This window comes from Helobdella robusta (assembly GCF_000326865.2).
Source record: "Helobdella robusta unplaced genomic scaffold HELROscaffold_1, whole genome shotgun sequence".
Taxonomy (NCBI): Eukaryota; Metazoa; Annelida; class Clitellata; order Rhynchobdellida; family Glossiphoniidae; genus Helobdella; species Helobdella robusta.
Window position 1 is genome coordinate 5425122 of NW_008703570.1, and position 20955 is coordinate 5446076.

Below are 20955 nucleotides of genomic sequence, written 5' to 3' on the forward strand. Positions count from 1 at the left end.
AGATCACGTGATATTTATAAAAATTACTTTTTTATTCGCTAGCATCTAGAGTATCGAACGCAAAGAAACAATTACAGGTAAAATAACAAAAACTGACATAGGTGTTAGCGCGCGACTACCTATTCATATGCACATACCTATGTAAGTTTATTATCGCACGACAAAGGTGAATGTTTATTGTTCAGGTGTGTTGTGACGTCAAGAAAGAACGATAATATAACTGCACCGTCGTAACATTCATTATTATCTGCTTTCAACCTCATCTCCCAAGATCACAGCACCAATTATCTTATTGAGATTCACGCACGACATTGTTTCGTGTTTTTTTTTCATTCTAAGCATCAGAGTGATACAAATATGAAATGTTGAAGAGAGTTGATTGCACCTATTTTACCACTTCAATAGCTTCTCATGAGATCGTAACCAGATCTGATAAAATACACATGATTGAAACATTCCATATACATATTAACTCAATGCTAATGTAATGTAGGCAATCAAAATTTATTCAAGGGACACAAAAACATCTCAACCGTGCATTTCATCGGTTTACAAAAAAGATTTTTACTTTATTCATTTATGAAATTTAGTAATGAAATAATACAAAAGCAGACGTTATAGTTGTTCCATCGAGATAATTTGATTCAAAAACTTGAACAAGATTATTAATAACTTCAAATAAAATAAACATTTATTTGAATTTAAAAAAATCTAAAAGTTGGTAAATGACTTCACCAACCATTGAACATTAAAAGTGAAACGAAAAATTAATCAAATATAACCGTTCATTCAAGATGAATTTATTAAAGTTTTTCCGAGTTAGATTTAAATAACTGAATTTAAATTAACAACTGTCGAACAGAGTTAGATGCTGAATTTTTCAAAACGCATTAACGTGAAAACCGCAGGTGCGCCTCCTCACGTGTTTCAGCGATATATATCAGGGCATGTACGGCTCTATCTATCAGCCTATGTATATTATGTGTGAATGTTTGTGTGTATTGCTTGTATAATGTGTGTATATGCTCATGTATTGTGTGAATGTATGTATGTATGTATGTATATGTATGTATATGTATGTATATGTATATGTATATATGTATATGTATGTATGTATATGCACATGCATGCATGTGCATGTGCATGCGTATGTATGTATGTGTGTATTATGTATATATGTATGTATGTATATATGTATATGTATGTATGTATATATGTATGTATGTATATGTGTATGTATGTATGTATGTATGTATATATGTATATATGTATGTATGTATGTATGTATGTATGTATGTATGTATGTATGTATGTATGTAATATGTGTGCATACATGCAATTCAATAGAATATCCAGCACGCTTCACTGCTCATCGAACAACGTGCGTGATCAAGTCAAGTCTCGTTCAAGTGTATTCGGGCTTTTATTGTGTGCTGAGCAGTTGGTGTTTGTGCCAATATACATACACAATATGCATATTTACAAGCTATTAAAATAAATGAATAAATTACCAAACACCAATGTGTGTAATACGAATTAAAACATAAGTTTAAATATAAGTACCTAATGCTGATAAATGATAATATATATATATAAATGATAATATATAAATATTATTTATATATATATATATATATATAATTTATTTATATATATATTATTTATATATATATATATATAATTTATTTATATATATATTATATATATATATATATATATATATATGGGTTTAGACTGTCGTATATACAGTTATTAAGAAATATCATCATCGCATTTTCCGCATTGTTTAGTTTGTAACTAAGTTTTTCAATTTTTCGAACAAATATTTTATCGATTTTATTTCAATTTATTCAAATTAATAATAAAATTTCCAATTATTTTAGACTGCATTTCTAAATGCCCCATTTTATTGGAGCGAGAGATGAATTCAATCATCGATAGACACACACACACAACCACACACACAAAACACACACACGTATCATCATAGATAATATTAATAATAATTATAATAATAATAATAATAAATGTCACTTATAAAGCGCCCTTGAAATTAAGAAATTAATAATAAACCACGGCACGTTATTTAAAGTAACATGAGTTCGATGGTTAAAACAAATTTACAATATTAGAGCATGATAGAACAAAAAATGACAGCAAATTGTTTGAAAATCGACGTTTCGAAAACAAAATGTATCCTTTTTGGGCCAAAAATAGTCACAAATCTATTCAACTTTGAAATCTCAGTCAACGTGAAAAAAATTCCCAGAGTTTTATCCGTCAAATTCTTAGGCGTTGTTATTACTGAAAACCCAAGTTGGAAAGAGAACAAAATAGAAATCTTTCAAAAAATATCGAAAAGATTATGCATTTTAAATGAAATTAAAACAATTTGTCCCTATAATATTATTATTAATCTATATTTTACGTTAATCTATCGATATCTTATTTATTGTGTAATGATCTGGGATAAATACACTAAAACTCATATCGATATATTAAATGTCAAAATTAATTTATAAGAATATTGAAAATCGATAATAGATGTACTACATTTGGATTTTTTCTCTTTGCTTTAATAATATTTTATAGTTTGTATTTTTCTTTTTTACCGGATTTATGTTTCAATGTAACGTCAAGTTTGTTTTACAACACACACATCTACGTACAAAAACTATAAAGGACGGATACTTCACCATCAAAATCGTTTATAACCCGATCGCGCCTAACTCATAGCCACGTGCTTATGCGTAATTTAAACATGATAATATTCACTTCGAATAGCTTATTCGTCAGAGCTCTGTTGTATTTTTCGATAGAAATAAAAAGATTATATCAAAGTTATAATTATAATGAATAGAAAGAAAACTTGTGTCTCCAACTCCAATATCAAAATCATCATCATTTACATTTACATTCGTTATTTTGAAATTTTTGTTAGGAAACGGTTAATCTACATTCGTTTCAAGTTGCCTAAGTGCATGAAACATTTTTTAAATTAAACAGATTGTGTGACATTTAATAACTACCAACACTCTGTTAACCCCACCGAACAAGTTTAAACAACTGAATTTGTATTGAATAATACTTAAGAATCGCATTTAAAAAGTATGAATAAGATAAAATACGAAATCTTTAGCAACGCACTACAACCTAACAATGGATGGTAATTCACGTGTACAACAATAACACACACACACACACACACACAGACACACACACACACAAACAAACAAACAAACCACGCACAAGCACATAAACACAAACAAACAACACGTACAAACAACACACCGGACCATTGGAGCGTATCGTTTTTTCTACAATCTCAGCTGAATGTAAGTTGCAAATTATGAGTGTGTGTTAAATCTACCTGGCCATAAACATGGGAAGTTTACGAATTTAGTGTATACTTTCAACGGATGAAGTATTGTTTTAAGTTGAAACTTCATGTAATAACTTGTTGCAGGGTATAACATAAATTACAAAGCATACTTATTGAAAATATGGAAATATTTTTTACGAGTTGTTTTGAAAAAATGTTTTTTCTTAACGATCAATATTGCCAACCAGGGCATCGTTCAGAAAAATTGTACAAATGCCTCAATCGATTTTAAATCATAAGAATTCAATAGAATGAAACAGTTGCTGGCAAGTCAAAATGAAAAGCTTTTTTCTTAGAGACAATAAACACTGGTGGAGATGATTGTATGTGCATTTATTGTAATAAACGATGTCAGCAGAGGATCGATATGATTCGTGCTGTGTTTGTCGATCTAAACTGAATGTCACTTAAATACCAGTTTTATTAACAGCGCAACAAACGAAGTGAACATTTATGCGCATGCCCATAAAAGATATGCACGCAAAAATATATGCACATCAGTTTGTAAAGCGTTATTTCCGCGATGTTCAACAACCCTCCTCACCCTCCTCAGTGAATTTTGCAAACAGATGTGTCTTGAGATCCTCCCTGAACTTCCTAAGTGATGGAGAAGTAGTCAGAGAAGGAGGTAGAGAGTTTCAAAGAAAAGGACCAGAAAAAGCAAATGCAGATATTTTAATTAAACATATGGCTCTACACTTTTACTAAATATTTATCCATTACTTAATCAGTTTTTGTTGTTCAATGATGTTGTCTCGGTGTACCAAGACCAACATGAGATAATTAAGATAATTACTTTCTAATTTGTTTTAAGATTTTTTCCTGTTGTATATGTAGCTTATTTCCTCTAACACAATATAAACGAATAATAATTTATTTCGATTACACGTACATGCATGTTCCAAAATTTTTTCTACCACACAATTTGGTTTTAAATTTAATTTTTGAACACAACACCATGGTTTTATTTTAATGTTCTTTTCAAGACTTGACATCTGAAGAAATGCTTTACGTGTTTTTGAATTTAAAAACTTGAAAAACCTAAAAAAAAAAACCTAAAAAATTTTAAAAATGCCTAAGGTTTTTAACAACCATGTGATTAACTCATACCTTTCCTTCTTCACACAGCATTCTTACTGTTTCGTATTGAATTATCCTACAAAATTCCAAACATGTCCCATGCACTGTCATTTCTTTTCTCAACAAGTTTCGTCCAATGTACTTTGGCGTTGGCGACATAGACCTCCTTGTCTCTTATTTATATTAGTTTTAAAGACTGGTCCGATTGGTTACATAACTTCACAGCTGACTCTGCCTGACAAGCCCAACAGTTAGATCACTCTGGCACTTACTGCAAATGATTCCAAGCCAGCTCTACCAATTAAACTGTCTAAATCCTTTTCAAAATAGACGAAACAAGGCTTTTTCTCCAACAAGTTTAAGCTAGAATCCGGTGTAATGTGCGTTTCTTGTCTAAATGTTTTTTGTTATCGGTAAGACATTTTTCAACTTGACACATTTCAGTTGGAAACCTTTCTTGTTGAGCATTACTGCAATTTATATTATCCATTCACCCATTACGCGCTATTACGAATTGGCGCATTCCTTTCGTCACTGTTTTCCTTCTATAATTAAAAAAAGTATTTCTTATACGTACACTTCCTCATTTCACATTGCCATCTTAACTTTATTATTTTTATCTTCGTTGATAAATTGAGGAACATGAAAAAAATAAATACTTGAATATAAAAAGTGCAGTGACATTTTCATATAACTGCACACATGAAAATCTCAATCTTCCTAACATATAATGCACATATAATTATTTATACTTTCAAACAAATATTCAAATGTGGCTAAGAGGGAACCAGAATCTGAAATACACTCTTTATGCGATTTCGGTAAGTAGCATTACAGCTCAACATGACATTAAGATTGATTTATATGTAAAGTACTACAAGAAAAATCATATGGATGTTTTTGTAATAAAACAGATGAAACAATTTTTAATGGTACGCCTTTAAACAAATGAGAATAAATAGCTTATATTCAGAATAATGATTAATAAGCACCCGTATAATAAATTTTAATAGTCAACTTTAAAAGGTGGACCAGTAAAAACAGTGATCGCATTAAAAACCAGAGGGAGATGATGATTCTAGGGCATTACATTTGGTGCATGCATGCAGTAAAACATAGGTACTGGACTGAAAAAACTAATGACATACAGATAACTACGCCAAAATGTGTTTAAAAAATCTTGTATAACTGGAATTGTCAAATAGAACTTTTACAAAAACTTTTAAAAATTTTGAATTAAAACCATATTTAAATTAGTAACGCAGATCTTAAGAAATAAAATCAAAATAGAATTACACTAATTTATTAATTCACAACCATTGGTGAGAAATAAAATGTGACCCAATCAATAATTTTTTGTTGTACACATATTGGTGATCAAATAAATAAAGCAGCTAATAAATATGGTAAAAAGAAAGATAAATTTTCCACTTCAGTTTCTCACGCTCATACTTTTTTAAAAATTCTGATGACAATAATATAAAGAAAAGTCACATGAAATATGAACTAACATCAACATATAAGTTCATAAATGTCGTAAACCCACCAAAAACCGAGCCAAAACGTAGTTAGGCTACATTAAATTTCTAATGGTACCATGGACAGGTCAATTTGTGGGCTGTCAACATTGTGTCCTGCTTTCAAGAAATTATAATCCATCAAGTTGACTGGCGAGGATGAAAGCGGAGGCTGCAATATGAGAGTGGTGGCGGCCACATTTGCTACCAGTGAGCAGCAGACGATGTCATGGGCATCATCGTTTAATAGCTCCCTGTTGTAACAACAACAATAATAATAATTCAATAAATCATGAAACAACTAAAAAATATGTTAAATTCTGTTGAACAAGCTTCAATAGAACTGTGATATAAAAAAAAATTGGGAAAAAATTGTAGAAGAAAGTGACTAAGAATGTATATAAATAAAAAAGGATAGTTAGCAACATTTCTCAGAGAATTTAACACTAACATGACGACGTTCTTCATGAAATAGTAGCACTTTGGTTTCGGCATACCGTTGAAACATGAAGCAGCACTCATGGTGTAAGCACCCATGTCTTTGAACACCAACCAATCTCCAGTTGTGAGACGAGGAAGACGACAGTCCTTGATGATGCAGTCCAACCCATCACAAGTTGGACCCCAAAGACTACACTGGTACAGGGGTTGGTCCTCATACTTCTTTAACTAACAAAAAAGATTAGTTCATCTTCATATTAATTAATTTATTTTTTATAAGATTATGGACTCACCTCTGGAAGTAATGCTTCGACTTCAGCATGATCAAATAAGATGCAATTGAAAGATCCATAAACACCATCATTGACATAGTGCATGTACGAGGGTTCGCCACCTGAAGAAATTATATAGCCAATTAAACAGAGCCAAAACGAAACAGTGGAAGGTACAAATGATTTTTTTTATAGATTAGAATTAAAAAAGCTGTACATATAAAAATAAAAAATATATAATAGGTTAAAGGCATTAAATGCGTAATTTATTTACAGACTGTAAAATGAGCAAAGTTCAAATGAGATATATGTTAGCCACACTTGAGCTGTTTAACGTTGTGGCAAACAGTAATTAAATCATTTTCCATGGTTCAAAAAATATATTGTTTTAAAGTCAAAATAGAGACAATAAGTTATCAAGTTTCAGATAAAATACTTTGATATTTCAACCAAGAGTAAGATTGGGGAAAACCTTTAAAAACCAACAAAGGACAACAATTTTCAGCTAAATGGTATGAAAACAAAATTTAATAAAATGACCTTGAATTTCACTTGGAACCTGCCTGCTGGAGATAACACTTACTGCCAAAGTGAATGCTGAAGCGACGAAGAAACGACCTGGCTCTGCAATGATCTGCACCCCTGACTCCTCGGGAAACAATGCATCCAGCGCTGGCTTTAAAACATCAACAATCTGCAACAAACATAAAATCAAAATCCATTGAGGACCATTGAAATGAAAAACAAATGATCTCTAAAAATGACATGAAGGAATTTATCTTTAAATTTCTCGAATTTCTAAATTTTGTTTCTTGAAGAAATGAATACTAAGAATCTACACCATGAAACATTAATTGAATTTAGATGTTAATCATGAATTAGTTCATTTTCTGATAGTGTTCTTTATAAAAAATAATATATTAATATGCAAAATTAAAAAATTATACAAATGGACAAAATTCACATAGAAAAATAAACGAAATACGTGACAAACGATATCAAAATAAATAAATAAACGGTGTTGAAAATTAATCATGAATTAGTTCATTTTCTGATAGTGTTCTTTATAAAAAATAATATATTAATATGCAAAATTAAAAAATTATACAAATGGACAAAATTCACATAGAAAAATAAACGAAATACGTGACAAACGATATCAAAATAAATAAATAAACGGTGTTGAAAATTAAGTAAGCCAACGAATGATTTAAAAAACATTCAAAGTGTAATAATGAAAATTGGAAATGAAATGAATGAGTGATGTTATTCGAGAGTGGCGATTGACTTGGTGCTTTGGAAAGGATTGTTTTGCTGATATGTTAAATATGTGGAGTGGAGATTGCACAGTCATGTTTGCATTCAAATGGGTTGTGTGATGTGACTTTGATCTGTGGCAACATGGAATGAAGGACACGACTGCAATTTTATTTCGCTTTTCTATATAAGCAAGATTATAATGTGTTGAAAATGCCTGGTTGATAGATAAGATATCAGCAAACCTCATTGAAACTTAGTTTGGCATTCGGCTGTCCTGGAAATCCCCCTCCAATGTCTAACAGATTAAACTGGAACCCTTCACTGTGAGCTACACTGAACACTTCATGAGCAGATTTGACAGCTGACAAATAAGCGTTTGAATCATAGCAGCCACTGCCAACGTGAAAACTGTAGAAAATAAAACAGACCTACATTAATAATAAACTAACAGAGTAACAGAAAATTATGAAACTGAAACACGCTCCAAAAACACCTCTCAAAATAAACAAATAAGCTACACCGAGTTGAAATTTTATTTAAAAAAGTTATAACAACAAAATTGGGTATTAACATATATATACATACGTAAAATAAAAATAATATATATATGTGTATATAAATGTAAGTATATATATTTCAATATTTCATTTGAATTTTTTATAATCTGTCTATGGAATCTGGTTTCGGTTTCAAAATGGCGACAAAAAAAGTAAACGTTATTCCTGACAATCCTGGACCGAGGCGCTACAGCAAAAGAAATGTTGACAGTCTATTTTCTGCCTTTCAGCTGTTCATGAGAGATACTATATTTAATGACATTCAGAGCTGGATCAACAAAGAAGGTGCATTGGTATTTGGTGACGATTGGAAGGATCTCGCGAGGAAGGAGTTACTCTGTTACACTGGTTTGTTGCTGTTGGCAGGTGTACTGAAAGCAAACAACTAGCCAATCGATCATCTGTGGAATAATGAGCATGGCCGACCAATCTTCTCGAAGAGTATGGCAAGAAACAGATTCACGAGTATATCACGAGTATAAATTTTAATGTTTTTATATATTAAAATACGTTAGTGAGCCATTCTCTGAACCTCATGTCATATACATATATGTATGTATACATATATAGATGATCAATCAATCATCGTTTAGCGTCCAGAGACCCAGTTCTCCCGAGGTAGGACGTTAATTTTTTCCCTACCACCAATTTTCTACGCCAAATTAGGCGATCAGTTGTATCCATTTCATTTAGATTTAGAGCTTTCATGTCTTGCTCGATTGTTTGCGACCAGGACTTCTTTGGACGGCCTTTGGGACGTGTGCCAGGTACTTTAACATCTGCAAGAGAAGTTATGGCACTGTTTCCACTTCGTTTGACATGACCAAACCGCCGCAGACGGTGTTGCCGGCATTCGTCCTTTATATCAGACTAATTCATTGCATCCATATCCATATTGCATTCAAATCGGTTCGGTGAAGTTGTTGTTCCAGTTTGGTTGTCATTGGCCATGTTTCTGCACCATATAACAACACAGGACGTATCACAGATTTATAAAGTCTTGATCGTAGTGGTAGTGGGATGTCACGCCGCATCAATATAGAGGCAAGGAGATGCATTTATTCCAGGTTGCACGTATGCGTGCTCGAACGGCAGCTTCAGCTGTTCCAGTACAATCCAGAACATCCCATAGATATTGAAACGATGTGACTTTCTCTACCTTAATGGCTTCAAAAACATTGTTATTTCGAATTTGTTGTTGTGGATTGATGCAAGCAGGACAAACAAAATTGGACACTTTAGATAAATTAAATTCTGGAATGAGTTGTCAACGTAGGCTCCACCTGATTGCTTCACGAGGAACTCTCTATGCAAACTTGTGCGTGCAAGAGCAACGAGCAAGTATTTATTCTTAATTTTAATGTTAGTATATACTTATGTAAATATCCTTGATCTATTTTCTTGTTATTTACATATGTATATCAGTGTTTTTCAACCAGGGTTCCGCGAGTTAATAAGAAAATATTTTTGGTAAAAAAAATCATGGCAAAACCAACCAGGACCACACATCACGCCTAACAAGAACGCATTTTGTCTGTCGAAGAACTTTTCGTCTGCCTATCCAAATATCGGCCAAGAATACAGCTTCACACTGAACATTGTTCTGTACTCGACTAAACTGTAAGACTTGTAAATAGGACTGTAAGACTTGCAAATACTGCTAATTAATGGTAGCTAGCATAATCAGTGATCTGTATTGTGTGAAAACCGCATGATTAGTAGACTAGTTTTCTGAGGTGTACAAGAAAAAACTTGCAGGCATGAAAAAAACTGGTTGCTCGCTTTGAAGGGACATAAATGGTACAGGTTCTGCTAAAAATCTGACGACACCAAAGTGTTTCCCTGAAGAAAAAAGATTGAGAAACACTGATGTATACATATGTGTATTAATTTCCATATTGGTGGTCTGTAAAGTTCATTTAAGTGAACTTGCTTGGTCTCCAAGCCAAAATGTTATGTTATTACAAATTTTTCTTTTGCGTTAATTCTGGTAAATAAAAGATATGTGAGATTCGACAATGCAGCTGATCACAGACAGGGAAGACAGACAAACTGGCTTCGATTCAAGAGGTATTTGACAAGTGGGAGTTGTCACTTCGTGCCATATGTAGTAGTGGTAGGGTTAAGCACTTCAGTTGCCAAAGCATTAAGATGTTTGAGTAGTTGTTATTAATTTAAAGATTGCAAGGCAACTGTAAAGTTTATGGAAAATGTCGACAATTTTTTGTTGCTATTTTGTTTTTAAGAGTAAACTATTAAAATTTTATTTATACTCATATAATATTTAATGTGATTCTGAATATTATTTTCCTTTCGTTTTCATTTTTCCTTTTTTTGATGTTCTAATGTTTAAAAAACATAAAAATTAAATTTTTTTTCTTGTTCAACTTGGCTCTAGTTCTCAAAAGTAATTAAATACTAAACATACCACTAATTTAAGAAACCAAACGCAGCTTAAAATAAAATCTATAACATTTAAAATATATCATTCCATAATATCAAAAACTGTAATGCAAATGTATAAAAATTTAATTGGGAGTTGGAATCAGAAAGTGTTTTGAGGAGCCAGAAATTTGTAAGCAAGGAGTCAGAGTCCAACAAATTCTGACCCAACTACCTGATTATAGCACTCCTTATTGTAGTTTTTTCTTTAAAGTTTAATTTATATTAATTTTAAAAATTTAATCAAGGATTCATTCATGTTAATTTATGAATCTTTGATAAGATAAAAGCTTGAATATGCAGTCAATGTGTGGCCTCCATGGAAAAAAATCTGGAAAGAGTTCAAAAGTGTGCAGATCGTTTGAGGTTACTAAGCTTGAGCCTATTAACCAATATCATATTATGTTATTAATTTCATATGTATTAATGTTTAATATGAAAAATAATAATAGTATTGAAGGTCTCTATACAAACCTGACTCCGATGACATCCAGCTCCAACTTTTTGGCCAACTGCAGTAATTTGGCCACATGCTTTAGATGGCATCCAAACTTCATTCCTAATTCACATTGGCATTTGTCACTTGCTGGTGGTAGAATGCGCACTACCAATCTACATACATAAATTTACATCATGATAGAAATGCACAAAATTGTTACAGAATTTCAATTAATTCATAATATTTTAATTGCATAGAAAAAGTAATTATACATACTTAGCGTTAGGATGATATTCCTTGACTTTAAGAAGTTCAGTTTCATTATCAAAAGTCATGAATTCCACATGGTGACGAGCTGCATATTTGATGTGAGATGACTGCTTGCAAGGATTGGCATAAATAATGCGATCCGAAGACACACCTAAATCCAACACTTTTTGAATCTCTCCCTAACAAAAGCACAAAGTATAGCACATTACTAATCTCTTGGCTAAGCAAGAGCTATACAATACAAATTATAACAGTGTTGATGTGATATTACATAATATAAAACAAACGCCAGCGGCCCATTTGACAACATTGATCTCCTTGGGGCAATCAGTTAAAATAGTATTGCAAAAGGAGCATTGTCATTTTCCAATAAAATTTCTGATCAACATCTTTTGGTGTTTAATTAAAACTAAACCATAAAATAACAGGACTGCATCAAGAATAGCACAAATTTAGTCAACATTTAGCTTGACAATATTGATGTCAAGAGCGGCATTATGTACCTCCCAAATGCATCAAAACAGACACAAAGTCTAAAAAACTTGTTGAACTCCGCCATAATAAGTGGAAACAAACAAAATCACTAAACATGTTTTATGTGCTTTCTGATACTAGAGTTTTGGTTTATATATGCAAGAGTTCATTTCATGAAATTAAATGGAAATAAAAATTATCAACAAAATATATTAACCTTGCTAGCACAATCAAATCCAGTTCCCAACTTTGCCAAAACTTTCAAGACTTCAGCATTGTCATTACATTTCACAGCTTTAAAAAAATTATTTAGTAAATAAACATTTTCAATTTTTAAGAATCGTATAAAAAAAAATTTCAATTTGTATGGAACAATAAAACACATATATTTCTCAAAAAAAAAAAAAACATTCAAGTCCTTGAAAAATTTTACAAACTTTAAATGAATTATTACTTGACCACTTATTATGTACATATTAATACCGTGGTATCTCTTCTAACATATTCGTTTTTTATGCTGCCATAATACTAATACATTACTTAATCAATGAAAATTCCAAAATATTGTGTATTAAAGATATTTCAGGGATGCCAAACATTTGAAATTACAATGAGTCCTATTAAAAATATTTTTTAAATTTCTTCTCTTTCCAATCACCAACGTTTATATCAAAATTGAAAAATTTTAAAAACATTCTTCAAAACATGTTAAAGGTGTTAATTGAACTTTTCTTGGATAGCTACATATGGAATTGACAGGTGCTAACTGTACACATCAAACTGACAGATAAGTACTAACATATTAAATAAGTTACACTTGATGATTTCAAAGTAAAAAAAACAATTTTTTAATTTTTCTTTAACAAGCTAGGCAAACAACTCATCACAATCATTTTGCCAATTCAACCAAGAAATGCTCATTCAATGTCATAGAAAGGACAAATCAGATTGAATTATGATAACTCGTGGTCGAATTATATCTCATTCAAGTCATTAAAACATCAACAAATAACAACAAATTGATACCATAAAAAGGCTGAACTCTGGGGAGCAAAGCTTTCCAAATCTTGTGCTTACGCACAATATCTCCCATATCAGCAACATAAAATGCATCAAAGTTGTCCTGTTGAAAAAACAAAATAATTAATGTTTTCACAGACCCCGTTAACTATTAACTATAACTGATTAACAATTAACTATATAAATGATAGTCAGCAGCAAATAAATTTTTTTGCCAGGGAGATGAATAAGATGTTAGAATACTATACCATGTCATTGCAATAACCAATTCAGAGAGAAAAATTGAAAAAGATGTTACACCACAACCGGTTATTGCCCTATTCAACAATTCTACAAACAAACTTAAACATTTTTTCAGAAATCAAAATGAGTTAAAGGTTAACTGAAAAATGTTAAAACCATATACAATCTTAGGCCATAACAATGAGCAAATGTAAAGGTGTTGATTGATAAAGCAAGATCCAAGGAAGTCAATAACAATTGTAATTTTTAATACTGGGTAAGGGCTGCCTCTAGGTTAGTAGAAAGTTGCAATTTTTCTCAAAGCTAAGCCAAATAAATCTCGAGTTGCTTAGCATTAGGTCTGTCCAAACTAAACACAATATTGTTATAATATTCGATTTACGACGCGACGAGTTCAAATCTTCGATTGAATAAAATACTCCAAACAGTTATTAGTTATTAAACTTTATTTACAGAAGAAATCAACTAATCGTTTATTTTCAGCAAATTCAAACTAACGCAACAATTAACTTTTAAATTGTTCAAAATCTATCGCTATGACGTCAACAAACTAATCAAATATCGCTTTAAATAATTCACTGAATCGCTATTCACAAAATCACGAATTTCACTAATCACGGATTTCACTAATCCCGGATTTCACTAATCCCGGATTTCACTAATCACGAATTTCACTAATCACTTGCGACGTGCACTTATATACTCTTCGCAAGCGTCGTTTCTAGATTCTTCTAGATGGTCCGATTCTAGCATACTCTAGAATGCTCCATTCACTAGAACATTCTAGAATACGCTAGAATCTAGTGCGTTCGGTAGCACGGTTATAACATTACCCCCTTCTTAGTTCTGTTCGTCCCGAACAGCTTTCGTTCCGGTGTCCGCATGGTACGGAGCCAGTCTATCCAAATGAACGATCTTCATTTTTGCTCTCGGCTTCCGATATTCTTGAATACGGTAGACGACGTCATTCAAGCGGGTGATAATTTGATAAGGTCCTTCCCACCCTCGCTGGAGCTTTGGAGAACGTCCTTTCTTTCGCTGTGGGTTGTACAGCCAAACTAACTCGTCGACAGCAAAACCGCCACTGCTTCCTTTCAAGTCGTATTTGGTTTTGGCCGCCTCCGTTTTTTTCATAATTTTAAGGCGTACGTAACGGTGGATATGGTTTAATCGCTGTCGAAGATTATCCACGTATTCTGTAAAATCAGCAATCAACGCCTCGGCTTTTAGACAATCTTCTTGATACAAATTGAGTTCATCCAGTAGATTTTTGATAAGTTCTTTGAGTCTATCTATGTCAGTTGGTAGAACCTTTTCCTGTTGCTCCACATCTAATGATTTCACCAAATTTATTGATTGGCAATTACCTATTTCCTCGCCTTTTTAAATTTTAATAGTGTGTTTAGCGGTATTCATTATTCTGACAGGAATAAGACCATTTTTGTTTGCTTCTACCAGGCATTTTCCAATGACCGCGTTCTGTACATTTGTCGTTGAGGTTGGCTCCATCAAATAGAACTGGTGGCCCCTTGGATCACAATTCAACTTGCCCCATACGATGTTTTCAGATGATTGAGGTAGTTCTACGTCATAATCGACTGTCACTCGAATGCATTTTTCGTCGCTATCCTCCATTATCACTTCTGTATTTCTCCATCTAAGAATGCGTTTTTCTAAGTCAATTTTGAACCCATATTTTGTCAGAAAGTCGACACCTATTATGCATTCGTCGATGATATCCGCGACTAAGAATGAACCTTCGAATAACAAGTCGCCTAGCTGAACAGTACGGAGAATCTTTCAATAGACTGGTGCTGTTCCTCCGGTAGCTGTTCGAAGGATGTATTTGTTAGAAGTCTCTTTCTTCAGATTGGGTACCATATCAGATCTTAAAATCGATTTTGTTGCTCCGGTGTCGACTGTAATTACACATTCTCGTTGATCAACTTTTCCGTTCAGCCATAGGTCGTTTCGATTTCGATGTAGTCTGGAAACGTTAATTACGGTACTGGGGGCGTCAATTCTACTAGCCAACCTTTGCCCCACAAAGTTGGCTTTTATTAGCTTTTCCGCCCCTTCGTTAGAAGGAGCCGATCGTGATACAGGATCATCTTCTCTTCTTTTGCGCCATCTTGTCGCGCAATTTCGGCAGTAGTTATCTTTTAGGCGGTGTTTACAATCACGACGTAGATGGCCTTTTTCACCACAAATCCAGCATTGGGGTACACCATGCTGTTGGGGTTCGCGTTTCACAACCACCTTCTGGCAAGAGCATTCTTCATGTACTTGGCGTAGACGTACGTCACTTTTTGATGCTTGCTTTGCCGATTCAAAAGTGAGACTGTGCGCAACGGCATCCTTGAGTTTTCGTTTATCTGAAAAGAGAAGGGATTGCTTGAGTTCCGAATCACGAAGGGCTTTGATAAACGTATCCAGGGCAGTTTCGTCTCTATGCTTGGGGTCTGATGTCGGATACGACAGCAATGTCAACCGTTCGATATCTTGTGCCAGCTGCTGAATGGATTCACCAGATCGTTGCGTTCTGTTTCTAAGCTGAGACCGATAAATCTGTTTCATGTGTTCTTCACCATAACGTAAATCCAACGCGCTAACCAGAACTTCATAGTTGAAGTGGTTCTCCGCCGGAATCGTCTGAAGAACCTCTGCTGCTGAACCTCGCAGGGCCAGTATCAGTGCTGTTGCTCGTTCTTTTCCGTTCCAACAGTTACTAGTTGCCGCTGCTTCGTTTATAAAACTGGGTTTTATAAACGTTCCAGGACATCTCTTCGTCAAATGCTGGTACCTTCAAAGTTCTTCCGGATGCGTGATCTAACGGCATGGCCATTTTTTTGGATTGCTCCAATTCTCGCTCCAATTTGTCTATCTTGTTATCTACCTCAACGGTTTGACGATCAAGTTTCTGCTCGGTCATTTCTATTCTTGTTGACTGTTCTTCAATCTGTTCTGCCACTTCCAATTTTACGTGTTTTAACTCCTCTGTCCGTCGTTCGGACTGTTCTTTGATCTGTTGTTTTAACTCTTCTGTCTGTCGTTCGGACTGTTGTTTTATTTCAGTTGACATACTAAGCAGAAGTTCCATCATTTTAGCGGTTGTAAATGTGCCTGCGCTAATTTCATTGTCTTCGTCAGCACCATCAAACTTGAATTCGTCTGGGTTCTTACCTTCGTCAATGAGAGCTTCTTTCAGACGTGCTACTAGTACTTCTTTGTTGCCACTTGTGACAAGGCTTCGTTTCTGTAGTTCTTCTCGTAGCTGAACTACGTTCAAACCACACAGTTTTGACATTGTGTTCTTTTTCTACGAGTAGTAATTCGCTGGTCAAAGATCCCACTTCTGACACCAATGTTATAATATTCGCTGTCGTAACAAATCTTCGATTGAATAAAATACTCCAAACAGTTATTAGTTATTAAACTTTATTTACAGAAGAAATCAACTAATCGTTTATTTCCAGAAAATTCAAACTAATGCAGTTCTACTAGTTCTTCTCGTAGCTGAACTACGTTCAAACCACACAGTTTTGACATCGTGTTCTTTTTCTACGAGTAGTAATTCGCTGGTCAAAGATCCCACTTCTGACACCAATGTTATAATATTCGCTGTCGTAACAAATCTTCGATTGAATAAAATACTCCAAACAGTTATTAGTTATTAAACTTTATTTACAGAAGAAATCAACTAATCGTTTATTTCCAGAAAATTCAAACTAATGCAACAATTAACTTTTAAATTGTTCAAAATCTATCGCTATGACGTCAACAAACAAATCAAATATCGCTTTAAATAATTCACCGAATCGCTATTCACAAAATCACGAATTTCACTAATCCCGGATTTCACTAATCACGGATTTCACTAATCACGGATTTCACTAATCCCGGATTTCACCAATCACGAATTTCACTAATCACTTGCGACGTGCGCTTATATACTCTTCGCAAGCGTCGTTTCTAGATTCTTCTAGATGGTCCGATTCTAGCATACTCTAGAATGCTCCATTCACTAGAACATTCTAGAATACGCTAGAATCTAGTGCATTCGGTAGCACGGTTATAACAATATTGTATATGATATATTGTCTAATTGTTCAAACCAAGATTTGAGCACTATATTCAACTACATCCACTTCATTATACTACTTATAAAACTTAAATACTCGTTTGGAGTTAAATGGTCTAAATCTCATTTATTTGGGCATCTATTTATTTCTTATAAACTTTAAATAAGTAGTGTTACATTTTATTAAAACAATAGCAGTTATTTATTAAACTTATTTAAATCTCTGAGATGTCATTAATCGGTCAATAAAAATTTCATAATTCATATATTATCAATCAGTCAAAATCTTTGTTTAGCATCCAGAGACCCAGTTTCCTGAAGCAGGACGTTGTTTTCTTTGCCATCAACTTGGCAAAGTTGATGGCAAAGTTGATGGCAAAGTTGATGAGCAAAATGGCATATAATCAATTACCACAAAGTAAAAATGTACAAATATACATATATACAGACCTATCACATTATTTTTATTCTAACATTTACAGAGAACTAATTATATAGATAAAATGAAATTTCTTAATAATGCTCTCAGAACAAAGAACAACAACACACGTTTAGACGACATTTGGCTACCTATGATGAAACCGAAATACCCCTCGACGCCATTCCATCATAAGTAATTTATATGGCTAATTTTTACGCAGGACGCCTTTCCTTACGCAACCACAGTTATAAGCGGTGGGCCTAGGATTAACTCATTATAAATAAAATATATATATGTATATATACATATGTATATATAAAATAAATACATAAAAAATTGAACTAACTTCAGTTTCGGTGATTTTAATTTTGTCACAAACAACTTCAGATAAATCATTGTCAAAGTTAGCGTACATTGTTTCGTTGATCATTGGTGATGATGAGGATGAAGCAGATGATCCGATGTCTTTCATATTTCGTTGTAAAGATTGTTTCAAAATATCAATGTCTTCAAAATGGGTATCAATCAGAAATTCTTGAAAAAATCAGCTGAAAAATAGAATTTTTAAGAGGTTACATGACAGAAAATTAAGAGAATAGATGAACCTAAATTCATCTATAACAAAAAAATAGTTTAATTGCCAAATGTGAACAAGTGCATGTGTTTAAAATATACTTCAGAGTAAAAAGCCAAATCATACTAGTTTGTTTGCCAGAATGGAATTCAAATTTACAACCTTAAGATGATTAACTACGGTATCCAGAAACAACAGAATAATTTTAAAAAACCAAACCTAACTGGGAAAAGTTTCAATTTGGTTCCCACGGGGGTTCAGGCTGATAATCTAGTTGGTACTTGTAAAGGCAGGAGCCCTCCGGGCAAGCAAACTCTCTCCAAACAAAAAAGCCCTTGACAAAAAAAAACTTTCATCAGTATATTAATGCTATGTAATTGAAATGCATAACATCAGTATCAAATAAACCAAACATCTGAAAATATAGAGTTTGATAAAACCACTAATAGAATGTTATATTCAACAAAACTTTGATGGATACATAATTATACATTACAGCAAAAATGAGTTATAAAAAAAACTTCGTTTAGAAAATCAGGCTTTTCGCTTAATTTCATTCTGAACAATAGCTTTCCTCATCAAAATTTCACATCGGTTGCAAAAAAACATTATTTTAAAAATCAAACTTTCCATGAAACTTCATATAAACGAAAAACTTCATTCTTCACGTTAAACTCTCCACTAAACTTCACTATGAACATCAAACTTTTATTCTGAAAAACTTTTCAAAATGTCATTGTGAACATCAAATGTTCCACCACTAAACTTCATTCTGAACATAAAACTTCACTCTGAACATAAAAATTTCCATGAAATTTAGTTCTCAACAACTCAGTCTAAAGCTGACAAGGTTGTTTAAGCAAGGTAGCAGTAATGGCACTACAGTAGCACCACTACTTTTATAGTAGCATCAGCGCTGCAACATTCATTGAGCAGCAACTATTTACCCAAAATTTAAAACTGACTGGGTTGAGAATTTTATGCAAAAAACTAAATTAATTGAACAATTCAAGCTCTCAGTTAACTTACTGAATAAAAAATTTTGGGTGAAGAGATCTCAGGTGATTTTGGTTAACTGGTTACTCATTCCAACAGTGACAAGCCAAAGGACATTTTTTCAACGTTTTTGAACATAAGAAAAAACAATTATTTCAAAATCAATAGCAATGATGAAGTGCACAGGTTCATAAATGGATAGTTTACCCGAGTATAAGCAAAATATTTATAAATGGCTTAGCATCTAGTGATGTTGTTGAACATCTTTTTTCACTATGATATAGTCTTTACATGATCTGTCAAATGGTGATATACTATAAAAACAGATACGCTACATTTATAATACTTCGATTTGACTTCATAACAATTAGTTTTTCCTTACTTTTATTCATTCATTTCTTACTTATTCATTATTACTTTTATTTATTTTATCACCAGTCGTTAATAAAAATCAATATGCAAATCATTTTTGTAACATGAGACTATAGTTTTTTTGGAATAACCATCATAGCATTAACAATTTTAGTGCTACATTTTTACACAAGTAGCAATAGTAGTAGCACCACTGTAGCATTAATGTTACATTATGAGGACTCATGTATGAAGTAGTACCCAGTGCCAGAAAGTGGCGTATGTAGATAAATTTGTCTGCAGGGCCAACATTTGTGGTAGTGTAGCTGACAACATTTTCTCTTTTTAGTTCATCACGTCCTTTTTCCATAAAACGGTGCTTTTTTCTGATGTTAAAACATCAACTTTTACTGACTAGTATCAAAAGGACTGCTCACAATGTCCCGGGCCCTTTCCTACATCTACCACTGGTGCCAGGAGACAAGATATTATAATTATGAAATGTATATAATATGTCATAAGTAGATAGGGACTTATATGTAGATAGGGATACCAGCAACTAAACGAGCGGCACACATTCACACAAACTACATACACAACATATGCCAACTGAGCTGATTGTAAAGAATGATTCATGCTTTCACTGGACATGAAAATGCCTAAACTGAAATAAACAAAAATAAAAAAATCAAACGAATGAATAAATAGAATTTTAATTGGTTTTTTAACCAGACAAAACTGAAGCAGATCAAAAAACAAACAAATGAACATGAAAATGAAAAAATTTTAAAAGTATGGCCGTCAATCAACGACATGGGGCAAGATATGGCACAACACGTTGTCGATAAACAATTTGAAAAAAATGATTTTACCTGGAATGAAGCTTCCCCCTCTTTTTTCTCGGTTTCGAGCGGAATTTTCCAAAGCTTTTAAGGACGAATAAAAAATATAATTATAAATTCTTTTATATTAAAACGCAAAAGGATCGCCAATACAAGACACGCCGACCATACGAAATGAATATAACCACGCAGCCTACGTACGAGCAACTTATATAACGCTGATGTTGCTTGACTATAAATAGAAAAAGATTTTGGCTTTACCATAAAAGCAAAAAAAAAAACCATCTTTGTAG

General features: G+C 32.9%; 1 protein-coding gene across 1 annotated transcript; it reads right to left on the bottom strand.

The window, feature by feature from the left end:
• Positions 1–5063: 5063 nt before the first annotated feature.
• HELRODRAFT_93271 (hypothetical protein) lies at positions 5064–20828 on the bottom strand. The gene is made up of 12 exons (XM_009010898.1): positions 20693–20828; positions 18693–18807; positions 18246–18447; positions 13161–13257; positions 12352–12428; positions 11667–11839; positions 11426–11563; positions 8195–8360; positions 7233–7386; positions 6714–6814; positions 6431–6648; positions 5064–6233 (listed from the first exon to the last, which is right to left on the bottom strand). The coding sequence occupies exons 3-12, from the start codon at positions 18369–18371 to the stop codon at positions 6041–6043; spliced, it is 1443 nt and encodes a 480-aa protein (XP_009009146.1). The 5' UTR covers positions 18372–18447; positions 18693–18807; positions 20693–20828; the 3' UTR covers positions 5064–6040.
• Between the last annotated feature and the right edge of the window lie 127 nt (positions 20829–20955).

Excerpts from the sequence above, each read along its gene's own strand:
- HELRODRAFT_93271 (XM_009010898.1), bottom strand. The coding sequence starts at position 18,371 with ATGAAAGACATCGGATCATCTGCTTCATCCTCATCATCACCAATGATC. Across the intron at positions 12,429-13,160 it reads CAGAGTTCAGCCTTTTTATG|CTGTGAAATGTAATGACAAT; the intron begins GTATCAATTTGT and ends ATTTTTTTAAAG. Across the intron at positions 7,387-8,194 it reads CCAAACTAAGTTTCAATGAG|ATTGTTGATGTTTTAAAGCC; the intron begins GTTTGCTGATAT and ends TGTTTGTTGCAG.